The sequence below is a fragment of the Aquarana catesbeiana genome, linkage group LG03, assembly GCF_042186555.1.
Source record: "Aquarana catesbeiana isolate 2022-GZ linkage group LG03, ASM4218655v1, whole genome shotgun sequence".
Classification (NCBI taxonomy): domain Eukaryota; kingdom Metazoa; phylum Chordata; class Amphibia; order Anura; family Ranidae; genus Aquarana; species Aquarana catesbeiana.
The window spans coordinates 256,003,309-256,029,637 of record NC_133326.1 but is presented as its reverse complement, the minus strand read 5'-3'; the positions used below and the strand labels follow the sequence as shown (position 1 = coordinate 256,029,637).

Genomic DNA, 26,329 nt, shown 5'->3' with positions numbered 1-26,329 from the left:
TATAATAGCATGTTGTATTTCTGCGTTGCATATGTACCCATGGTTGGCAGTTCCATACTGTGAAATATCATACAGGCACGAGAAGCTGGCAGCTACATTTTTTTGAATGAGGCCTGACATTTTGCATGCAGTAATGGTATAGATTTGTTATGTTACTTTGTAATGAGATCTTTTCTTGTCATAACTCTATCAGCATGTTCACAAAGCTTTAATAAAGTATGTTAAATCTCCTAAACTTTCCAAAATATTACATACATTATTAGATATATTATTTTTATCTGCATGTTTTTTTTCACAATATTTTAAAAATATATATAAATATATATATATTGCTGTATGCTGAGCATATACCATACTTAAATGGACAGGTACAACCAAAATGAGAATTTTGACACTTTGAGTTAAATAATGTTATATTTTTTAGGAAGCTTAGTAATGTCATGCATTTTCTTGCCAGGCTTTGAAGGATGATGATGATGATGATGATGATGATGCTGAGACAGGTTTAACTGACGGAGAAGACAAGGAAAAACCAAAAGAAGAAGAAAAGCTTGGAAAGCTTCAGTATTCCTTGGACTACGACTTCCAGAATAACCAGGTTAGACCCATGTCTTAAATTATATATCATACTTTTTTAAAGGTCATTACTCCCATGAGCTACTGCATAAAGTCAGCATATTCCACACAGCCCCTATGCAAAGAAAAAGATGAATTTGAAGAAATCCATGATCTCGCTCTTCAGACACATATGCTATTTTGCCACTTGCTTATTTTGCCTCTGTCTAGAAACTACAGTTAGCTGGTAGTATGTTGTGTCTGCCTATTATAATAATGATTAAAACACACTCACAAAAGGGGAGATTGTGCAAAAGTGTTAAAGTCAAAGCTGTTGCCTCTGGAGCCTGGAGCTGCTGTGGAATTTCCCTGCTTCAGCAGGGGGAGAAGATCCCAGGCAGGAGAGATCAGATGTGGAAACCAGGACACATTTCCTTTAAAGGCATTATGGGGTTAATTTACTTAAGGCAAATAGGTAAATCATTTTGCAAGGGAAGTTGCATTTTGCAATGAAATTTTACCCAGAATTTAGCAAATGTATTGAAATTTCACTTTGCAAAGAATACCCAACCATGTGTAAATAAAGTAAAAAAAATAGCATTTTTGCTTGCACGTGATTGGATTGTAGATGTCTGCAAAGCTTCTCATAATTCACTCAGCCCTGGGAAAAATTTATGTATAAAGGGTCTCAGATGATTAGATGTGAACACCAGGATACATTACTTTTAAGGACACCAAGCATCAGCTGAAGCTGTGCTAACATTTACCAAAACATTGCACTATATTAAGTCCAAAATGAGATATTACTGCAAAGTGAAGTGAACTTTTTTCTATAAAGTTTTCACATATAACATATTAGACAAATACCTAGTTATATGTATCTATTGATTTAAAACATTATCAATAACACTGTTTCATTAGACAAATTGCTTTTTCATGGTTTAGTGTTTTTGTTTCTAAATGCATTTGTGGTTATTTGAAAGACAGGAAAACAGCCTGTAATTTTGATTTACCATGAGTATATTTAAAATGAAACAAATCCAGGAGCCTACAGATCAAAGAGACCACATCTTAATGTTCTGTGCCAATGCAGGAGCACAATTTCTGTTCTCTTTCATTGTGACTGACCACTCAATACTCAGAGAATATCATTAAATCGATGGGGGTACTTTATAAACCTCAAACAGCTTATTCCTGCCAAAGAATAATATGTGGAAGAAATTGGTCCTTAGAAACACATTTCACTTTCTCTGCAGATGAAAACAAACTTATGAACTTTATTGAAAGAAAGCAGTTGTTCTGGTTGTTGTTGCTACAAAGTCAAATAAAAAGTCATTAAACTCCCCTACTGGGTAAAGTGTTCGCAGAACAATTGAACTATATTTAAGAGCTGTATTGTAAATATACAGGCTTATGCTGGTAATACACTGAAACAGTTTCAGTGACCCTGGGTTTTAATGGAAGATGCAATTATATTGAATGTACACATATAACTGCAGAAAAAGGAAGGTATGAGGTATGGGTGATGATGGATCTCTGCAAGCCTTTTGTGTGAGTGAGAAGGTCTATTTATTTTGACTATTTACTGTAGGTACTCTGTGCTACCAAACCTGTCTGCCTCCAGCAAATTATGTGTAATATAATACTAATTTTAGCATTATTGACATGTTGTACTTTAAGTTATAGCTACAAATAATAATGAAGTTATTTATATTTGCAGAAGAGACCCTTTGCAAAGTAAGAACTGCTATGAACTATTCACATAATACAATGGCAGAAGAAAAAAATTATATTGTCTGATGGCATATACAGTATCTCACAAAAGTGAGTACACCCCTCACGTTTTTGTAAATATTTTATTATACCTTTTCATGTGACAACACTGAAGAAATTATACTTTGCTACAATTTAAAGTAGTGAGTGTACATCTTGTATAACAGTGTACATTTGCTGTGCCCTCAAAATAACTCAACACACAGCCATTCATGTCTAAACTGCTGGCAACAAAAGTGAGTACACCCCTAAGTGAAAATGTCCAAATTGGGCCCAATTAGCCATTTTCCCTCCCCGGATCCATGTGACTCGTTAGTGTTACAAGGTCTCAGGTGTGAATGGGGAGCAGGTGTGTTAAATCTGGTGTTATCGCTCTCTCGCTCTCTCATACTGGTCACTGGAAGTTCAACATGGCACCTCATGGCAAAGAACTCTCTGAAGATCTGAAAAAAAGAATTGTTGCTCTACATAAAGATGGCCTAGGCTATAAGAATATTGCCAAGACCGTGAAACTGAGCTGCAGCACGGTGGCCAAGACCATACAGCAGTTTAACAGGACAGGCCTCGCCATGGTCGACTAAAGAAGTTGAGTGCATGTGCACAGCATCATATCCAGAGGTTGTCTTTGGATATTTGCCAGCATTGCTGCAGAGGTTGAATGAGTGGGGGGTCAGTCTGTCAGTGCTCAGGCCATATGCCGCACACTGCGTCAAATTGATCTGCATAGCTGTCGTCCCAGAAGGCAGCCTCTTCTAAAGATGATGCACAAGTTTGATGAAGACAAGCAGACTAAGGATATGGATTACTGGAACCATGTCCAGTGGTCTGATGAGACCAAGAAAGCCTTTTTTGGTTCAGATGGTGTCAAGGGTGTGTGGCGACAACCAGGTGAGGAGTACAAAGACAAGTGTGTCTTGCCTACAGTCAAGCATGGTGGTGGGAATGTCATGGTCTGGGGCTGCTTGTGTGTTGCCGGCACTGGGGGGCTACAGTTCATTGAGGGAACCATGAATGTCAACATGTACTGTGACATACTAAAGCAGTGCATGATCCCCTCCCTTCGGAGACTGGACAACAGGGCAGTATTCCAACATAACGACCCCAAACACACACACGGTGATGGACTGGCTAAGCATTTTTTCAGACCTAAACCCTATTGAGAATCTGTGGGGCATCCTCAAATGGAAAGTGGAGGAGCACAAGGTCTCTAACATCCACCAGCTCTGTGATGTCATCACGGAGGAGTGGAAGAGGACTCCCGTGGCAACCTGTGAAGCTCTGGTGAACTCCATGCCCAGGAGGGTTAAGGCAGTGCTAGAAAATTATGGAAGCCACACAAAATATTGACACTTTGGGCCCAATTTGGACATTTTCACTTAGGGGTGTACTCACTTTTGTTGCCAGCGGTTTCGACATTAATGGGACATTATTGGCTGTGTGTTGAGTTATTTTGAGGGGACAGCAAATTTACAGTGTTATACAAGCTGTACACTCACTACTTTACATTGTAGCAAAGTGTCATTTCTTCAGTGTTGTCACATGAAAAGATATAATAAAATATTTACAAAAATGTGAGGGGTGTACTCAATTTTGTGAGATACTGTATGTAATTGTTTTCCTCTTAGGCTGAATTTTGCAGATCTCGTCATCATGTTTGTATATGTTTATTAATTTATATAGTGTCATCATACTCCATGGAACCTTACAGTTGGAAATAAGTCACCACACCACACCAGTCACTGTGTGCAAAACTTGGTTTCCACTTGCTTTTGATGCATTTATGTCAATGAACCATGTCACGTTTAAACAGACACACACCAGAGAGCAAAGACCCATTAACATACAATTATGTTTTAGGAAACTTGTAAAACAAGCAAAATATCTCTGATTTTCTAAAGGAAAATAGCATGTTCACTTCACAAAGGGAATTTTCACTTAGCTTTGTGAATGTGAAGAAGCTATGCTAACTTCAATCATCCAATAATGTTAAAGCTAAAATACCCTTTTTTGTTTAAAATTCATTTGCAAAGTTAACATGCTCAATTGCGTTAGTAAATAAGGGTCAATATATACAACCATAGGGAGAACACAAAGAATGGTTGTACATAGTATCCTGATGGAAAACAAAACCCCAGCACAGCCACACATCAGTGTTTATCAAACCACCCAACTTTCTGAGATCAAAAAGATGGACGCCTTTTAGCACAAAGTACCGTAGGTAGGCAAAGGAAATTGTCTCTTAATCCCACAAGTCCTTTTTACTAGCCCTTTTCCTTTATACTGACTTTTCAAACTAAAAAATAATACAGTCATTAAGAGGCCCAATGAAAGATTTAGTAGTTAAATAGCACATTTTTATAGATGTCTCTAGATCAGACAAAAAGAGAGACAACAGAGGAAGAAAGAGGAAAATGAGAATTTGGTTCCCAAAAGGGACAGCCCCGTGAAATAAAGGGCATGTGGGAGCTGTGGCTAACTCTGATACGATTCTAACCACCAAGATCTTATAATATGTTGCTAGTTTTATATGAATAGGGGTCTGTTTATAAATATTTTCATCCAGGATTGACACTTTCAACCAGGATTTACACATTTTTTTAAAATGATTGGATCTTGGGTGAAAGTTGTGTGGATTGTGGGTAAAAACAATTGATTAATAGACCCTATAATGTATTTTCTTATCATATTTAAGAATTATATATTTTTACCAATCAATTCTGAAAGAAGCCCAGAAAACAATAACATTCACTAAAGGAGTTTTGCAGTTAACTATCATCTGTAAACTAAGCATTTAAAATTATATTCTCTCACTAAACTAACTGCTTAGACTACGTATTTTTTGTTGTACCCGCTAACAATTTTTAACAATGATGTATAGTTGACCAGTTAAATTACTATATAATAAGAATATTAAACCAATATGAATGATTGCAAGATAAATCTATAAATTAAATAGACTGCTGCAATTTGTGGCGACCCAATGATTCAGGTTGTTAGAAGCCTTATTGTCATTCACCTTGCGCAGAGCATTGCACTGGGCTTCAAAGGGAGGCATGACCAAAGAACTCTGTAGGAGCATGATAGCTTATTTCAAGCAAATATTTCAGAAGAGGAAGTGAATTATTTTTCCACTCCACTGGGTAAAAATCATAGACTCGTTTCTCTGCCTTTCATGTAAAGTTATAGCTGTTGTTTGGGTCTCGAATAATAGCATCAGAATAAAATAAATTACATTAAATTATGATTTTCATTTTCTACCTTGATTTATAATATTACATAGCAATTCTCCCTTTGAGACAGAACTTTGCTCTTGACATGTACTATGTATACAGCCATCCAAACCTAGAAGTGATGAAAGTCACCGAACCTTAGAATCTCTGGACTTGAACTGCTAAGTAACTGTGAATTGTGTGACTTTGTGAATCACCAATTTTAAAGCAAACTGAAAATAACTTGTTAAATGCACACAGTGTTTGAAAAAGTTTGCCAAGCAAAAATTTAATTTGATCAGTTTCATCCTAGTTTTAGTCTTTGTCCAGCAGTTTTTTTGCAAATGGGACTGGTCAAAATAGGCTGATTGCACAGAGCTATTGAGAAAGCAGGCGTGGTTATTTGCATTGAAAAGTTGCATGTGCAGGGCTACTGCATGCTTAGAAATAATCAGAGGTATCCTAATGATGTAGCTGTAAATGAGCAGAAAAAGAGAGCATGTAGTAGACAGCACTTGATTCCGGATTCTGACACTGGAGTGCAGATAAGAGATTAGGAATCATTGAAGCAGAGGCTAAATAAGCCTCTCTAATATGCATTCATGAAGAACATTGGAGCTTTCTTAAAACAAACAGTAGTAGCATGTCTTATTTCCATCTAAAAATACCTAAATTTAATAATCGCAGATAGAGCCGTGATAATCATTTCTTTTTTCCTCTTGGCCAAATGTGAATACCGGACTGCTGATTCAGCACAGATACAGCCTATTATAATGGAATAATTTATACTAAATGACATAGATGTATAAGGTTTTGGCCATCACCTTTGCAGCCCATGGAAAGTATGACTTTCATGGAGGACAACAAAAAAATATAACCAGACCGGTAATGAGGAGGGTACTAAAAGAACCAAAAATCTACCAGACTACAAAAAGCACAGCAGGGCCTTCTAAAAAAAAAAACTGAAGGTATCAATATATTTTACTTTCATTACAAAAGGACATGGCCTCCATGCAGTTAGGGAAATTGTTATTTTTTTAGTGTACAGGTAACTAAATCATTTATTTATTTTTCTTCTTTTTTTTACTTGGATTTATTCCATATCCATTTTATCACCAAAATGCATGGAGGCATTTCACAAGGTGAGAGAGCATTTTTAGCACCTGAGCATATTTTCTCCTGGCCAATATTTTTGAACTTTTTTTTTTTTTTAGAAATATAAATGTTAGATTATAGTAACACATCCAAAAGGTTTAGTCTACCATTACCTTACATAACTAGTATTATATTCTTTGTAAAGCTTCAAACTGTATTTTTTTCATGACCATGTCAGTTTGGTAACACCATGTGCACTATTGGAAATCCAGGTTAACTAATTTGTCAAGTCTTTGAGGACTACAAGTAATAATTTGTTTTTAAGGATAACTTCTTGTCTAGGAACTTTTTATCTTTACATTACACTTAAACGATATGTAAAGCTTCATTTAAAAAAAATAACAAAAAATGTCATACTTACCTCCTCTGTGCAGTTGGTTTTGCACAGAGTGGCCTCGATCCTCCTCTTCTGGGGTCCCTCAGCGGCGCTCCTGGCTCCTCCTCTTCTCGAGTGCCTCATTGGAGAGCCACTCTCCCTTGGGGCACTTGTGCGTGCATGCACCTGTGTCCTGCTGCTATGTCTATTGACACCGACAGCAGGACTAGCCCCCCCCCCCGTTTCCCACGTCATTGGATTTGATTGACAGCAGTGGGAGCCAATGACTGCGCTGCTATCAATCTATCCAATCAGTACCCGAGACACCGGCTGGAGCTGGTGTGCTCGCCCCACTGGAAAGATCGGGTTCAGGTAAGTAAAAGTGGGGCTCTGGTGGGGGGCAGCTGCATCACAGGAGGTTTTTCACCTTAATGCATAGAATGCATTAAGGTGAAAAACCTTGGGGGTTTACAACCCCTTTAAGACATGACCCTATTTCTGGATAATTTTGCTTTTATGGTAAAAGATCACAGTGGTTTATTATCTGCAACACAATCCCTTTTCCTATAAAATCTCAGTCATTTCAACTTTGTTCCCGTGTCCTGTCCACTAAATCACTGTTCAGCACCTAACACAGATTCACATTGAAAATCTTACCACTAGGGGAAATAATTAATGTGGCATCAAGTGCTCCTCGTCTTCCCTTACTTTTGGAAGCCCTACATTTTTCAAAGGCACAATCACTGCCCCTAGCTTTTCTTTTTTTTTGGAGGGATTTGAGTTCTTCATTTGTGCAGTATTCACTGTCATACATCTTATTAGATAATGACATATTTTTTAGTTGACATCAATTTTCTCATTGACAGCAGTGACATCTTTTTTTTATTATTTTGCTTGACACACTTCTTGGAAGATTGATTTGCCGAGACACTGTCTGAAGCCTGTCACTGAACAACTAACTGCCGTAAAAATATTCTTTTCAGTTCAGTAAGAAAAATATATACATTTGGAAAAGGATCCTTTAGAAGTTAAGACAAAATGTCAATGGGAGAATCAGTAAGACTCCTCAAGAATAACAGTAATTGTCACTGCAACCATGGCTGTTATTAAATGTTTGCTTTACATTATATATACTGTGTGTGTGTATATATATATATATATATATATATATATATATATATATATATATATATATATATATATATATACCATATATATATATACCATGTACCATATATTTTTTTTTTATTTATTTAGTGGAACAGGCACAAGTGGTAGTGGCAGCGGTAACTGAGCGTTCTGTTAGTAGTCAGCCTTTCATCCAACAGTAGGAAGAGTGAGAAGAGTGAGAAAGAGAGCAGTTGAACCTCAGTCATCTCACAACTATAAAGACCTATGCACAGCTGTCTAATTAGTGGGGTCCGATTAACAGGCAAAACATGGACCTTGGACTGCAGTTTTTTTTCCAATCAAAACTCTGCAAAGCAGATAAGCATCAGATTTGGATATTTGATTTAGCTTTCTGAATTTTCAGAATAACTTTGTGCTGCCAAGTGGCTTAGGGTTCAGAATTTTGGGACTTGAACACTCGCTGTTAGCTTCCTCTAATATCCCAAGGGCTAACAATTTTTCTTCTCTTCTCTTAAATGGCTTTTCTTTTTACTTCAGATACTTTTTTACATGTCTGTAAATATATGACAGTGAAAATCACTATCTCACAAATAAAGCACTCTAATCCACAAGTTTCACTCAGCTATCCCCAATCTCTGTTGGAGGTGTGAGATGAAAGAGGAGACAACGATTCATATCTGGTGGTCGTGCTCCAAGATACAACTTTTCTGGAAGAAAGTCCACAAAGTCATTGTAGCTGTTACAACGGATCTGCTTGAATTCTCTCTGGTGCAATATTTTCTACATCACACATGGGAACACTTACTGCAAATCTTTGGCAATGTTCATGATCAATGCAACATGATTCCTTGCCATTGGCACTCAAATAGACACACTCAATGTTGAGATCTGGTTCAGGAGAATAAATAGCATGTAGGAGATTGATTTGTTTTTCCAAGGAAAACATGTCCAAATTTACTTCTACCTTACCTTGACCTTTGCTCTTAGGGGACTGATTTTATATTAGGTGTTCTGTCTGTATGATTTGGAGCTGTTGGGTTTCTCATAAACCCTTGTGACCTCACCCCACTATAGTTGAGGTCTGCATACAGGTTTGGTGCAGGGGGTAGGAGTCTGGCCAAGTGCATTCAATATCTCCTTCCTTTGCCCTCTATCCTACTGCTTCTAATATAATACCATCAGACAAATATCTAAAACATAAAATCCTGTGTACAAGCAAATGAAAAATATCTGTGAAAATCCAATCAAAAGTGTAGTGCAATCATTTAATGAAAAAACAATTTCAGAAACAATGTTTATCTTCAGCCCCTAATAGCATCCAGTAAAAACCTCAATTAAAGGTTATCTCCCATAGTGCTCCATCACCACACCTGAGGAATCTCACTCACCAAGAGTGTATGCCTATCTCAGTATAGATTAAGCAAACATAGTGATCTCTTTCTTACACTGTACAAATAAAACGGTAATACACAGGAGCTTGAAGAAACTGCCAGCCTCTATGCTCCTCCAGCTTACACCGACTTAAACAGGCAATACGCTTTCAACTTGCCTGACAGTGTATTAGGTGAGGTGTGACCCTGTGCTTTCATGTTTCCCGGACTATATCCAGGAGCCCAACACATTTGTGCAAATTGTTTGAATTGGAGAATTCTGTAGAGAACTGTGGCACTTCCCTGATTGAGAACATTAGGGACTTGTAGTTCATTTATTCACAGGATACTGTGAATGAATGATGCAGAGCCCCACACAGCTGTGCTTTTTTCAGATCGTGACAGCGGGTGCGGGGAGAAGATCCCCTGCCCACTGTCATGGGGAAGGGGGGATGGGTAGATGCTGAATGTGTTCAACGTGATACATGTTACACCCTAAGTCAGCACTACAACCCAGTCAGCTCACCTTAATTAGGAAAATTTAACACTGATGCCTTGCTTTAAACCTCTACAATCTACTTCTCAACACAGTTTTTAAAAAAAACAGCAAAACCATGAACTGCAGAAAATTAAGTTGTAGGAAGGATCCAAACAAAAAGGGGATATAATCTAGCATGAAAGATGTTGACACATTTCAGCCTCTATGGGCCTCAGTCATAACCTTATCACTAAGGTCCATAGAGGCTGAAATGCATCAACATATTTCCTGCTGGATTTTATCACTTTTTTATTTTGATGAAACTTTGTTTTCTGCAGTTCCCTGTATTGTTGGCTTTTTTAAACACCCTGAATATGGGTGTAATATATACAGCAACATGTTCAGAAAGGTAAACGTATTCTTTGGCGCCCAGGGGAGGGTTTGCTTCCTTGATTATGCAGCAGTGTAGCTGAAGCTAAATTAACAATGCTCTTTATGACCTGCTTATTAGTTTAACATAAGATAATGACCCCCTTTAGAGACAGGACTTTAAAGGTGACATGAACACCAAATTATATAAAAATATATAAATTTTATTACAAAAATATAATACACTTCAATAAAAAATCAAATGTATGCATGAATCACTATATGACAAATACAGATACTTATCTGGTGTACCCAACGTGTTTCTGGCTTGAACGCCTTTCTTCAGGGGTATTAACAAAGAGAGCTGTAATTGTATAGTAAATCTATCAATGAAAGACATATAATATTATAGAGAACATCAGAATAGACCATGGACAAAAGACCAAGATATGTTCAGCAGTGTTCAACATCACATACTGTTTAGCATTTTATCACTTCATGGACTTTGATAATACCCCTGAAGAAAGGCGTTCAAAACAGAAATGCGTTGGATACACCAGAGATGTTATAAGTATCTGTATTTGTCGTACACTGATTCCTGCATACATTTGACTTGTCTTTGTATAGAAGTTTTTTATTGAAATGTATTATATTTTTGTAATAAAATATTTTTATACTATTTGGTGTTCATGTCACCTTTAAAGTCCCGTCTCTAAAGGGGGTCATTCTCTTATGTTGATATAATTGGCATGTGGTGACAGGACACCTGGTTCTGTTGATGGTGGAATTAAAAAAAAATGTTTTCAATTTTTTTATTTCTTTTCTATTTATTAGCTTAGGGGGTCATTTTTGGATCAGTGTGTTTCTTTCCACTGAGGAAGTGTGTTGAGGGGAAGAGTGAACACATTATTTGTTTTTTGTTTTTTTGGAGCATCAATTAAAGATGAATACTTAACACTTAGGATGAATGATCCTGGCATCCATTGCAGTCTGAAGTTGTGAACAAATTTTTGCACTGAACAAATTGCACTGCTTTTCTGAGTTTTTATTTTGCACTTCTGTGATTGCACTTTACATTTTATGGGAGTTTGTATTCATTTATATGATCACTTTTTTCATATTTATTTCCATTTATGGTTACCAGCATTTTTTATATGATAAGTTTTATGACCTCCTTTTTGTAATTTAAAGTAATGTTTTTTTTGTTTGTTGTTTTTTTTTGTGTGCTGTATTCTTCCTTCATAATCTTTATATCCATTTTGGGTATTCATACAGCAACTAGTGTTTATTAATGTTAGTAACACAGACGTATATTGAGCTTTACAGCTCTTTAGTTACCTTTTGATGTGAACTGGGTTCCTTGATCCGTCAAAATTATTTGCTATAACTTTAGGGGATGAGTTTTCTGACAGTGAATGCTTTTGAATACTGGGTGGCATAGTCAAGGACTATGAATATATGCTTGTGCTCCCTAGTGGACATTGGCAGTGGCCCAACCAGATCCATAGCAGCCATCTAAAAAGGATCCCAATCATAAGGAAGGGTACTAGCAGACTTCAAAAATGAGGTGTATTAGTTTGACACCGAGGGCAAGAGTTACAATACTCCACTTCGCTGGTTTTGTAAATAATTATATATAATATCCAATGGTTGACTCTGGACACATATCGGAGATAAAAAAAAATGAGCCTGGGTGCGCAGCAAAGACTGTAGTACATATAATCCAAATCTTGAAAGGTGAACCGTGAGTGTCACTCTCTCTTTTGGAATATATATATATTTATTTATCTCAGATAATTTTGGCACTGTGGCTGTTTCCTTGGGCCCTTGGGCCCCCCAACCGTGACCTGTGAATCATTTAACATTAGACCTCCCTATGGGAAAGAGAACCTCCGTCTGAGCGGAGAGTGCACTGTACCTGTTGTTACACAACAGGCAGGTGGCAACAACACACCTGTCTGACATGGGGAAATCCCCTCTTTGCAAGGTAGTTACACTGCATCAGCAAGGTCTCTCCCAGGCAAAGATTTAAAGCAGACTGGGAGTTTCAAGATGTGCTGTTCAAGCTCCTATGAAAAAGCACAAAAAAACAGGCAATGTTGGGGATTGTAGATGCAGTTGTCAGCCAAAGAAACTTAAAGTGTTACTAAACCCACAACAGTAAAATCAATCTGTATATGCAGTAAAGCATGCTTGTTATACTCACTGCGGAACCTAAGGAGTTTATCTCTGCATTGTGTAACAAGGCTGTTTGATCATGTCTTCTCTTTTCCTCCCCTTCTTCCACAGACCCCAAACCATCTCCTGATATAACAGAGGCTAGGGGACAAGCTGCACGTGCTCAGTTTGGTGTGTATTGCTAGAGAGTTTTTTTTTCTTGGGAGAGTGCATGTGTCAGCACAGGGCCAATCAGCACTGTCCAGACACAGGGCCAGGGGTCCTGCAGCCTGATAGGACAGTCAGAGGAGAATGAAAATCCCCTTACAAGCTTTAGCCAGACACTTATAGAAGTCAAAAGACTGTTCTAACTGCTGATGAAAAAAGGTATTTAGCAGTTTATATTTGCTAAAACACTTTAATGCAGTAGATAAAAGACACATTACACTTCCCTTCGAGATTGGAGATGTCTAGCAGTTCCATCAGCACAGAATTGTCAGAAACCACTGGGACCCAGGTATACCCATCTACTGTCCAAAGAAGCCAAAAATGGTCTTTATGCCAGAATTGCAGTGAAAAAGCCTTACCCTTTGATGTGGAAACAAGACTAAGCAACTCAACTATGTGTGAAAATATAGGAAATGGGATGCAGAAAAATACAAGCAGGTGCTCTGGAATGACAAGTCAAAATATGAAATGGTGGTAAATTTGGTGGTGGCAAAAGGCAGTTTGTTAGAGAAGGGTTGGAGAGCGGTACAATAAAGAGTGTCTGCAGTTGAAGATTCCTTGCAAGCTTGGGGGATAAATGTCTGCAATTATAAGTGGGTATTTGGTGAGGATCAATGGTGTCCTCAATGCTGAGAAATAAAGGCAGATCTGTATCCATCATGCCATACCATCAGGGAGGCATGTGGTGGGCCCCAAATGTAATCTGCAACAGGACAGCAATCCCAAACTTACAGCAAATGTCATTAGAAACCATCTTTAATGTAAAATACAACAAGGAGTCTCGGAAGTGAGAATTTGGTCCCCAGAGAGAGCTGATCTCAGCATCAAGTCTGTCTGGGATTATATGAAAAGTAAGAAGGATTTGAGGCAGCCTACATCCACAAAAGATCTGTGGTTAGAGCTCAAGATATTTGGAACAACCCACCTGTCGAGTTCCTTCAAAAAATGTGTGCAAATGTTCCTAGAAGAACTGATGCTTCTATTCATTTGCTTTCCATTTTATTACATTTTTTTTAAAAAACTAACACTTTTATTTCTGAAAGCATTCTTAATTTTGACACCTGCCTAAAACTTTTGCACAGTAATATATGCCCCATACCTAAATCCATGTTGGTCTTCATATAATATAATCATTATCCCTGCCCAACATAATGCAAGGGAGGAGAGGGACAAAAAGAAAGAAATCCCCAACCTGGTTTGGCAATTAAGCTATTGTTTAACCGTTTAAGGAACAGCCGCCGCAGTCGTACTGCGGCAAGTTGGCTTCCCTGCGTGAATCGCCATCATTGTACGTCAGCTGCTTTAAATAGAATAGGAGGTGCACACATGCCGCCAGAGCTGATGAACATGGCTGGCAGCCGCAATGTCCGCCGGCCACCCACGATCGCTCCACAGATAAACAGAACGGGGATCTGTCAATGAAAAACAGACAGATCCCTGTTCTGTCAGGGGAGTAGAGAGTGATCTGCTGTTCCTAGTGATTAGGAACATAGGTCTCTCTCTACTCCCAGGCAGCCCATCCCCCATCAGTTAGAAACATCTCTCAATCAATATACACTTATGGAGATTTTTTTTTTTTTTTACCAAAAATATGTAGAAGAATACATATTGGCCTAAACTGATAAAAAAATGTGTTTTTTTAACATTTTATTTTAGATATGTATTATAGCAAAAAAGTAAAAAATATTTTTTTTTTTTCAAAATTGTCACTCCTTTTTTTTGTTTATAGCGCAAACAATAAAAACTGCAGAGGTTATCAAATACCACCAAAAGAAAGCTCTAGTTGTGAGAAAAAAAGGACGTCAATTTTATTTGGGTACAACATCGCACAACTGCGCAATTGTCAGTTAAAGCAACGCAGTGCCCTATCGCAAAAATGGCCTGGTCGTTAAGGGGGCAAATTCTTCCGGTCCTTAAGTGGTTAATTGGAAAAGAACCACTATTTGTGTTGAAAATTTCAGTGGTATTTTCGCATGTTCAAACACTGATTTTTTTTTTTTATTTGTTTTTAGGGCCACCTGTCTCAATCTGATCTTTCCTACAGGTGTCTCTAACCCACCTTCATGTCCTACTAATACCAGCTCCCTTGTTCCCCGGTTCACAAAATTTCCCCTCCATCGACTTATTGGCAAACTCCTGTAAAGTGGAACAGTTTCCTCTGGCCCTTACTGTATAAATTGCCCCTTTGGTGTGACTTTCAAAACGTGGGCAGCATGGAGGCTGTAGGACCAGACATGAACTCTATAAGGGTTATATCCAAATAGTTGATCTCTGTTAGATGTTCCTCCTCTGTAAACTGAATGTTGAAATTATTGCCACTAAGATATTCCAGGTATCCTAGCAAAGGCATCTTTCTACAAGCAATACAAATTGGGTCATCAATATATTGGGAAAAATACATAATGTGATCTCTATATGGGTTTGTGTTACTGTAGATGCTGTTCTCCTTCCATCAATCCATATATAAGTTGAAACAGGGCAAACTTGGCCGTCATAAAAACACCATGCTTCTGGAGATACCATACTCCATTGAATTGAAAGTAGTTATGAGTTAACAAAAATGTTACCCCTTCCAAGATAAAATGTTTATGTTTGTTAGAATACCTTATGTATAGATCCATTTGGTATTTTTGGGCCTGCAGGCACAAACTGTAGAGAATACAGGGATATAATGATGTGACATTAAATGTCACCAACTCCAAATTTTTTTGTTTCTGTATAACATGCTTTGTGTCAGAAAAAGTAGGAGGGTAGTCTCACCACAAATGGATAGAGGAGGGTGGCTATTAGATCCCCCAAAGGTTCACCCAGAGATCCAATACTGGCCACAATAGGCCTGCCTTTGACCAGGATCCCTGCTTTATGAATCTTTGGTTTGGAATATAGGAGCCACTGTAAAGGTTGGTACTAGTTATTAGTAATTGGGCATCTTTATCCAGGATCCCTAGAGTAACTGCTTCTCTGAAATAGAGTGGGCACTTTGCAAGTGTAGTTGCTCTAGAGCAGTGGTTCTCAACCTTTCTAGTGCCGCGACCCCTTGATAAAATTTCCCAAGTTGTGGGGACCCCTAAAAGTAACATTTTCGTAGCGTGGGTTTTCAGCACCCAAGGAAAGACAAGAAATTTGCGCCCCCTAACTCACGGAAATGTAGCATTCCCCGAGTCCCTTCCACTCGTACAGTGTTAAAACCCCTTATGGTACATTTTAGAATGTATCACTCTCTTTGTTCTCCTTTCTTTCCCTTTTATCCCTCTCTATCCTAATTTCTTGTTTTTTTCCCCCATCCCTCTCTGTAGCCGTCCTTCTTGTTCTTTATCTTATTCTTTCTCTCCCTTTTTCTTTGTTCCTCCCCCTGTTTTCCTTTCCCTTCCATGTATTCTCTATTTTTTTTATATTCTCCTACTCTTTGGGGGGGGGGGAATGGGATGAGTGTCAGTGCTGGCGGATAGTTGGGATGAGTGGCAGTGCTGGCGGATAGTTGGGATGAGTGGCAGTGCTGGCGGTAAGTTGAGATGAGTGGCAGTGCTGGCGGGTAGTTGGGATGAGTGGCAGTGCTGGCGGGATGAGTGGCAGTGCTGTCGGGTAGTTGGGATGACTGGCAGTGCTGGTGGGTAGTTGGGATGAGTGGCAGTGCTGGCGGTTAGGTGGGATGAGTGGCAGTGCTGGTGGGATGAGTGGCAGTGCTGGTGGGATGAGTGGCAGTGCTGGTGGGTAGTTGGGATGAGTGGCAGCGCTGGTGGGATGAATGACAGTGCTGGGGGGGGTTCTGATCAGCCAATTTAGGTGATCTTAATCAAGGTCATCTGCTGATCTGAGAACTGTAGTGGGGACTTTTAATGGCAACTCAGGTAGTGTTACTCACTGTGACTTCAGCTCTGTGGTGTCTCACAGCAGTGACACCTATGCTGAAATCAGGAGATAGGGTCTCCTCCAGCCCCTCCCACTTCACATTCCTCACCAGTCAGCTGACCTCTAGTCTCTGCCCCCCCAGCCATGCTGTGAACTGAATGGGCGGCTGCAAAGAGGCGGCCGTGGGCTCCAGGAACAGCCCAGCTGGGCAGCCGTGAAAAGGCTGGGAGAGCGGTGCAGGCTTCAGGAACAGCCCAGGACTTGGTGACCCCTGGCAAATTGTCATTCGACCCCCGAGGGGGTCCCGACCCCCAGGTTGAGAACCACTGCTCTAGAGCTTAGTAAATGAGGTAAAGCTCTGCTTACTTCCATCATCCAATCATGTGCAAGCCCAAGGATGTTTTTTTTTTTATTTTCCTTGCACGTGATTGGGTATTATTTGAAAGTGAAGCTTTACCTCATTTACGAAGGTCTACAGCAACTGCACCTGCAGAGTGAAACTGCACTTGCAAAGTGCTCAGTCTGTTGTTGTAAATCAACCCCAATGTGTTCACACTCTTTCTTATACCCTTTAGTGGGGATGTAATCACATAAGGCCCAGTATCTGATGTATTTAAAACCACTATGCTCTCCACATGTCTGCATTAATGATGCTAATAACATACATTTCCTTAAGGAAGTTTAGAACCTTTCTCTCACGTCAAGTCAGGTTGGACTTACTATATGCGGTTCATGCTAGTTTTTTGTGCTGAGGCAACCAAATCTTGCTCGGTCAATTTTCTCACCCCTATCCTGTATGGGGTAAAAATGGAACATAGATTTTGTAGAGACCTCTATTTTAAGAGGGGGCTGTATTTTTTTTTTTGTAACTAATAAACTACAGTAACCAAAAACATCTAAATTGTTCAGATCATGCCGTAAACAGAAATATTGAAAATCAAACTTAGTATTATCAAACTGCTGCTCTGTGACTAAATCATATGGTGAATTATCCATGTGAACAGGAATGGTCAAATCGGCGTTTCTATAGTGCTTCCTTAAAGTTAATCTGTTTGCAAAAGTATTGATGTCAATCAAAGTATAAAAAAACTCAAAATTATATATGGGTGCAAACTTCAGGCCTTGTGAGAGAACTCTTCCTCAAGTGTCAAAGTTGATCGGAAAAATTAAGAACATTAGGGTTGGATTCTTCAGGGACATCCTCTAAATACTTATGTTTCTTTCTCCTCCTTGTTTTTTTTTTTGTTTTTTTTTGCTTTACTTTCTGAGCCTTGGACTTTGTTTTAGCTATATGCTTTTAGCTATATATTTAACCTACAATTTTCGGTTCCCCTCATTCATGCTCAATGATGTGGAAGAGACAGAGGGTACTGATGTCTCTCCTTCAGAGAAGAGAAGTTCACTCTTGTTGAAGCAAAAGATTCAAGATGGAATTTCTCTGTTCTGTGGGGTTACCCCCTTTCAAGCCCCTGCTCTTGATCCCTTCCAATTGTTAACTTTCATGTCCTCATAATCTAGTTTATCCAACATAAAGTTAGAGCTTTTCACCTTTGTGATGTCATCCTCTAGTGTATTCAAAGCCCTGCTTAGCCTCTTGTCATCCATCTGGAAGTCTGATTCACCACCAAACTTTTCCAGATCTCCTTTGATCTTACTGATACATACATTGAGCTTATCCAGGCAAGGCCTCTTGTGGTTGGTTATTAATGTAATTAAACCAAAGGATGCCTCATCTAAAATTTTTGTCCAATGTAGTTTAAAATCCTCATCTATTGTTTCAAACAATGGGATTTTTTTGTAATTCCGAGGCCCCTCAGGATTCCTCTATCTTTTAAATGTTCATCCAAAGATGCCAGATCTCACTGTTCACATGTCTCCAAGCAAGATCATTTTTGTAAATTCCAGAACAAATTGTAGCTCTTTTATGGCCACCTCTGGACATTGTTGGCTAAATTGAGTAAGAGAACTGTAGGGATAAGGGGGTGCAGGGGATGTTCAGTGGAGTCTTTTTATAGAACAGTAGGGATAATCTCTATGTTTGGGTCGAACATCACGTGTCCACCCGTTCGCTGTACAGCGAACATTATGGGGCATTCGCGGAGAATTAGAGCGCCGCGGAATGCCCCATAATGCACTGCAAGATCGCAGTGCATTGCTGGATGATGAGCCAAAGCATGCACCTGACCTGCATGCTTTGGCCAATCACAGCGCCGTCTGATAAGAGAGCCATAATTGGTCAAAGGCAGGGTGACTTTGGCCAATCATGGCTCAGGAGGCCTAAGTCAATGCCCCACACTATATAGGGCTGCTTACACGGCGGCCGTGTGTAGTGTTGTTGCCGTGGACAGAGAGATAGCTTGATTTAGATGATTAAGCAGGCAGGTTATTCAGTTAGTGGCAGTGTATTTGATATATATATAAATATATATATATATATATATATATATATATATATATATATATATATATATATATATATATATATATATATATATATATACAGTCAGCCTAGTGTGTATATATAGAAGAAGAACAACAATGGCGCCACTCTAAGTGCGACTGCACTTAGAGTGGCGCCATTGTTGTTCTTCTTCTACAGTTTCCAGAGGATTGCTTCTTCTTTACCAACAGGGCTGCCTTCTACAACTGCTTTTATTGGACTATAACTCAGTTTCTTTTTGGACTGTAACAGCTTACAGTTTGCTGTTGTTTTGATTACTATATAATTTTACCATTCCAGATTGTTATTTTATGATAATAGTTATACAGCACCTAATCGCCCCATTTATTCTTAACTATTTACAATTAGACTCACAACTGCTATCTGACCATATTGAACATAGCGCTCAAATCCACATGTTTTATAGTGTGTATATATATATATATATATATATATATATATATATATATATATATATATATATATACTCTGCATTTAGCATTTGACTATATATTCAGTGTTTACTCGATATTCAGTCAGTGCCGGCAGTGTATTAATATATATATATATATATATATATATATATATATATATATATATATATATATACGGTCAGATCCATAAATATTGGGGCATCAACACAATTCTAATCTTTTTGGCTCTATACACCACCACTATGGATTTTGAAATGAAACAAACAAGATGTGCTTTAACAGCAGACTTTCAGCTTTAATTTGAGGGTATTTACATCCAAATCAGGTGAACGGTGTAGGAATTACAACAGTTTGTATATGTGCCTCCCACTTTTTAAGGGTCCAAAAGTAATGGGACAGATTAACAATCATCCATCAAACTTTCACTTTTTAATACTTGGTTGCAAATCCTTTGCAGTCAATTACAGCCTGAAGTCTGAAAGGCATAGACATCACCAGACGCTGGGTTTCATCCCTGGTGATGCTCTGCCAGGCCTCTACTGCAACTGTCTTCAGTTCCTGCTTGTTCTTGGGGCATTTTCCCTTCAGTTTTGTCTTCAGCAAGTGAAATGCATGCTCAATCGGATTCAGGTCAGGTGATTGACTTGGCCATTGCACAACATTTCACTTTTTTCCCTTAAAAAACTCTTTGGTTGCTTTCGCAGTATGCTTCGGGTCATTGTCCATCTGCACTCTGAAGCGCCGTCCAGTGAGTTCTGAAGCATTTTGCTGAATATGAGCAGATAATATTGCTCGAAACACTTCAGAATTCATCCTGCTGCTTTTTTCAGCAGTCACATCATCAATAAATACAAGAGAACCAGTTCCATTGGCAACCATACATGCCCACGCCATGACACTACCACCACCATGCTTCACTGATGAGGTGGTATGCTTTGGATCATGAGCAATTTCTTTTCCTTCTCCATAATCTTCTCTTCCCATCACTCTGGTACAAGTTGATCTTGGTCTCATCTGTCCATAGGATGTTGTTCCAGAACTGTGAAGGCTTTTTTAGATGTTGTTTGGCAAACTCTAATCTGGCCTTCCTGTTTTTGAGGCTCACCAATGGTTTACATCTTGTGGTGAACCCTCTGTATTCACTCTGGTGAAGTCTTCTCTTGATTGTTGACTTTGACACACATACACCTACCTCCTAGAGAGTGTTCTTGATCTGGCCAACTGTTGTGAAAGGTGTTTCTTCACCAGGGAAAGAATTCTTCGGTCATCCGCCACAGTTGTTTTCCGTGGTCTTCCGGGTCTTTTGGTGTTGCTGAGCTCACCGGTGCGTTCTTTCTTTTTAAGCATGTTCCAAACAGTAGATTTGGCCACACCTAATGTTTTTGCTATCTCTCTGATGGGAGTGTTCTTGATCTGGCCAACTGTTGTGAAGGGTGTTTTCTTCACCAGTGAAAGAATTCTTCGGTCATCCGCCACAGTTGTTTTCCGTGGTCTTCCGGGTCTTTTGGTGTTGCTGAGCTCACCGGTGCGTTCTTTCTTTTTAAGCATGTTCCAAACAGTAGATTTGGCCACACCTAATGTTTTTGCTATCTCTCTGATGGGTTTGTTTTGTTTTTTTCAGCCTAATGATGGCTTGCTTCACTGATAGTGACAGCTCTTTGGATCTCATATTGAGAGTTGACAGCAACAGATTCCAAATGCAAATAGCACACTTGAAATTAACTCTGGACCTTTTATCTGCTCCGTGTAAATGGGATAATGAGGGAATAACACACACCTGGCCATGGAACAGCTGAGCAGCCAATTGTCCCATTAGTTTGTATATGTGGGAGGCACATATACAAACTGTTGTAATTCCTACACCGTTCACCTATTTTGGATGTAAATACCCTCAAATTAAAGCTGAAAGTCTGCAGTTAAAGCACATCTTGTTTGTTTCATTTCAAATCCATTGTGGTGTATAGAGCCAAAAAGATTAGAATTGTGTAGATGTCCCAATATTTATGGACCTGACTATATATATATATATATATATATATATATATATATATATATATATATATATATATATATATATACACAGTCTTGTGTGTGTGTATGTATATATATATATATATATATATATATATATATACTCTGCATCCAGTGTAGCCTATATCTACAGTGCATTTCGTGGTGTACTGTTTCTAATGCACTTCAGGTGGTGTATTAATATATATGTAGCCTATATCCACAGTGCATTCGGCGGTGTACTGTTTCTAACACACTTCAGGCGGTACACAGTATCTAATACAGTGTATACAGTTTCTACTACACTTCTGGTGGTGTACACAGTACACAATACAGTGCAGCTGTAGTACAGTTTCTAATACAGTGTAGGTGGTGTACACGGTATCTAATAGTGTGTATAGTTTCTACTACACTTCTGGTGGTGTACACAGTATACAATACACTGCAGCCATTGTACAGTTGCTAATACAGTGCAGGCGGTGTACACATTATCTAATACAATGTGTACAGTTTTTACTACGCTTCTGGTGTTGTACACAGTACACAATACAATACAGCTGTAGCCCAGTTTCTAATAAAGTGCAGGCGGTGTACACAGTATCTAATACAGTGTGTACAGTTTCTACTACACATCCGGTGGTGTACACAATACAGTGCAGCTGTAGTACAGTTTCTACTACTTTTCTGTGGTGTACACTGTATCTAATACAGTGTGTACAGTTTCTACTACACTTCTGGTGGTGTACACAGTATATAATACAGTTCAGCCATTGTACAGTTACAGTACAGGCGGTGTACACATTATCTAATACAATGTGTACAGTTTCTATTACACTTCTGTTGGTGTACACAGAACACAATACAGTGCAGCTGTAGTACAGTTTCTAATAAAGTGCAGGCGGTGTACACAGTATCTAATACAGTGTGTACAGTTTCTACTACACTTTTGGTGGTGTACACAGTACACAATACAGTGCAGTCATAGTACAGTTTCTACTACTTTTCTGGTGGTGTACACTGTATCTAATACAGTGTGTACAGTTTATACTACACTTCTAGTGGTGTACACAGTACAGTGCAGCTGTAGTACAGTTTCTAATAAAGTGCAGACAGTGTACACAGTATCTAATACAGTGTGTACAGTTTCTACTACACTTTTGGTGGTATACACAGTACAAAATACAGTGCAGTCATAGTACAGTTTCTACTACTTTTCTGGTGGTGTACACAGTATCTAATACAGTGTGTAGTTTCTACTACACTTCTGGTGGTGTACAAGGTATCTAATACAATGTAGTGGGGTGTTGCAAAACAAAAAAATACAACATATTCAGAAAGGCCACCAAGGAGAGGCAGATGCTCACAGGCCACTAAAAGAGGGCAAGCAGCCTCTGTGTCTACAGTCAACAGTGGTGGTCGTGGACATGGTGCATCCTCTGCAGGTGGCCATGGGGCACGCTTGTCCTTTTTTTCTGCTGCTGGCTGTGTTATTGAGCCAGAACATGACGAGTTGGTTGAGTGGATAACAAAGCCTCCTCATCCTCCTCATCCTCTGTCACCCAGGCTCAGAGAAGTTTGCCTTCCACCACAGCTACCAAAGCAGCCGATTCCATCGGCTCTTTGTCCACAGTCACTGCTTCCGTAGCCCCACCATCATGCATGGAGGAGTCCCCAGAATTATTCGACCACAATGTCAGGTACATGCTGCTGGAGGATGCACAGCGATCTGAAGGCTCCAATGTTGGTTTCCAGGTTGAGGAAGGGAGCAACGTGAGCCTAGAGAGAGGGGGTGCCCAAGAAGGACAAGAAACTGGCAGTCATGTTCCCCCAGCTGCAGCATACTGCCAAGTTTGCTTCAGTGATGAGGAGGGAAGGGATGATGAGGTCACTGACTGTACTTGGGTGCTCGAGAGAAGAAAGGAGGAGGCACACCCCAATGAGGCAGGATGTCCTCTAGGGGGCAGCTTAAGGCAGCCACCCTATTGCATCACATTGCAGGGCACTGCTGACTCCCCGCTGACTTTTAAAAGTTCCTTGGTGTGGACCTTTTTTGTCATGTGTACAGCAGATCGCACCATTGCTGTTTGCCACCTATGTCTGAAGCGGATCAAGCGTGGCCAGATGAGCAGCCACTTGGGCATCACATGCTTGACCAGACATATGACAACCTGCCATGCAGTCCATTGGCATCAACACTTGAAAGACCCACATTAAAGAAAAAGGGGGACTTCTCCTTGCTCCTCATCTGGGATTTCCAGCCCTACTATACCTCCAGTCCTCTCAAAAACCTGCACTGAGAGGAATGAAGGTATAGCAATAGGTGTCCCAAGTACTTGTAGCCAATCTGCTAGCAGTACACCACCATCTGATATTAGCAGGCAAATTTCCCTACCCCAGTGGCTGAACCATAAAAAGAAATTTGGTCCCAGCCATCCACATGCCCAGCGTCTAAATGCTAGCTTGGCCAAATTACTAGCACTGCAACTGCTACCTATTCAGCTGGTAGACTCTGCCCCCTTTCGTGAATTTGTGGAATGTACTGTACCTCAGTGGCAGGTTTCAAAATGCCATTTCTTTTCACGGAAGGCCATTCCAGCTCTCTACCAGCATGTGGGAGTCAATGTTTTGGCCTTGTTGGACAGGGCTGTCAGCAGTAAGGTTCATATTACCGCTGACTCATGGTCCAGCAGGCATGGGCAGGCACGTTACCTTTCCTTCACGGTGCATTGGGTAACTCTGCTGGCAGCTGGTAAGGATGCAGGACAGGGTTCAATGTTGGAACTTGGAGCTCAGAGGTGGTTGACACCATGCCAGCTTCAGCCAGGAATGATTGTATGCGACAATGGCACCAACCTTCTCTCCGCCCTCCGACAAGGACACTTGACCCATGTGTCATGTTTGGCACACGTCCTGAATTTGGTGGTGCAGCAGTTCTTGAGCAGGAACCCAGGCTTACAGGATCTCCTGAGGCAGGCCAGAAAAGTCTGTGGTCATTTCCGACGGTCATACAATGCCAGTGCTCGGCTGGCTGACATTGAAAGGGAATGCAAACTGCCCACCATCCGCCTCCTTTATGACATGCCTACCAGGTGGAACTCAATGTTGGCAATGCTGCAGTGGCTGCACACACAGCAAAGGGCCATCAATGAGTACCTGTGCTAGTAAGGCACCAGGACAGGGTCAGGGGGGCTTGGCTTATTTTTGCCACACCAGTGGCTACTGATCAAGGATGCATGCACTGTCCTGTCAACATTTGAGGAGGCCACAAGGATGGTAAGCAGCGACAATGCATGCATCAGTGACACTGTCCTTCTAGTCTTCCTGTTGGAGCACACGCTTTGTGGAATCATGGACAGGGCACTTGAGGCAGAACAGCGGGAGGAAGAGGAGGACTTCCTTATCTCTCAAGGCCCCCTTTTTCCAGATAGCATTCCTGTGGGCCCACCAAACACACTGGAAGAAGAGGAGGAGGAGGGTTGTGTCAGCATGGATGTAGAAGATAACACTCAGCAGCAGTCTTTTAGGGATGGTTTCCAGTCCCCAGAAACACAAGAAGTTGTATGTGGCTGGGAGGAGGTAGTTACAGATCATGTGATTCTTAGTGACCCAGAGGACTCAGAATCAAATGCCTCTGCAAACTTACACTGCATGGCCTCCCTGATTCTGTAAAGCCTGTGAAAGGACCCTAGGATTCGTGGTCTCAAGGAGAGGGATGATTACTAGCTAGCAACCCTTCTTGATCCACATTACAAGGGTAAGGTTGCAGAACTCATCCTGCGTTCGCAGAGGGAGAAGAGGGTGAAACATCTTCAGGAGGCCTTGAAGAAAGGTTTGTGCAATGCATTTCCAGACCCTGGGAGGTCACAATTTCCTGGTGCTGGGCAATGTGTTGCTGAGGCTTCCAATAGTCAGAGGAAGAGTGGTGGAGAAGGTGGCTGGCTGACTAATGCCTTTAAACAATATTTCAGTCCTCAGCGCCAAGGTCTGATCAGTTTAAGCAACCATTGCCAGCGTCTGCATTACATGGTGCAGGAATATCTAGGGGCAAGAGCAGACTTGGAGACCTTTCCAACAGAGCATCCACTGGGTTACTGGGTCTTAAGGATGGACCACTGGCCAGAACTTGCTCAATATTCAATTGAGCTATTGGCCTGTCCTGCATCCAGCGTGCTTTCTAAATGCACATTTAGTGCTGCTGGAGGGTTTGTAACGGATCAAAGAGTGCGCCTGTCCACAGACGCCATTGATAGGATCACATTCAAAAAAATGAATCAGTCTTGGATCAGCAGCTATCAAGCACCTGTTGCTGATGTAACTGTGTGAATTTGCTATGGATGTGGGATCCCTTGAAGACTGCCTATGCTGACTATCCTATTCCTCCTCAATCTTGATGATGTTAGCTTCCAACAATATTTTTGGTTTAGGGCACCACCACCCAAGAACAATTTTTGATATAATATTTTACAGCAGGGCCCGTTCCTGTGTCCAACAAGAGTATCTGTGAGGGCTTATAGTATTGTGGCACCACCACCACCAAAGGCCCAATTTTTCTGCCCGTTTAACAGGGGCATGTAATTAAAATTTTTGATATAATATTTCACAGCAGGGCCTGTTCCTGTGCCCAACAAGAGTATTTGTGAGGGCTTACAGTGTTCTGGTACCACCAACACCTAAGTAAGGCTTGGAGTTTTTTCCTGGGCATTCCCCAGGTTTTGTTGTCACCAAGACCTAAGGCCCAATTTTCTGCAGAGTATATAGGGCAGGCCATATAGTATATATACTGCTGTTCAGAGTAAATAGTGCCTTGGGGACCCCATGCCATTTTTTAAAAGATTTTGGTACAGGGTTCCCCTTA

The 26,329-nt window shown here is 40.2% G+C and overlaps 1 protein-coding gene across 5 annotated transcripts in view; it reads left to right on the top strand.

Moving 5' to 3' along the window:
• The window catches only part of SYT1 (synaptotagmin 1), a 954,200-nt gene that overhangs the window by 758,649 nt on the left and 169,222 nt on the right, over nucleotides 1-26,329 (top strand). For 4 of the 5 annotated variants that reach the window (XM_073620000.1, XM_073619998.1, XM_073619999.1 and 1 more), the window contains one exon: nucleotides 458-598. In XM_073620000.1, coding sequence (XP_073476101.1) covers nucleotides 458-598 — 141 coding nt within the window. The remainder of the gene's footprint in view (nucleotides 1-457; nucleotides 599-26,329) is intronic. The other variant, XM_073620002.1, reaches the window with a different exon arrangement.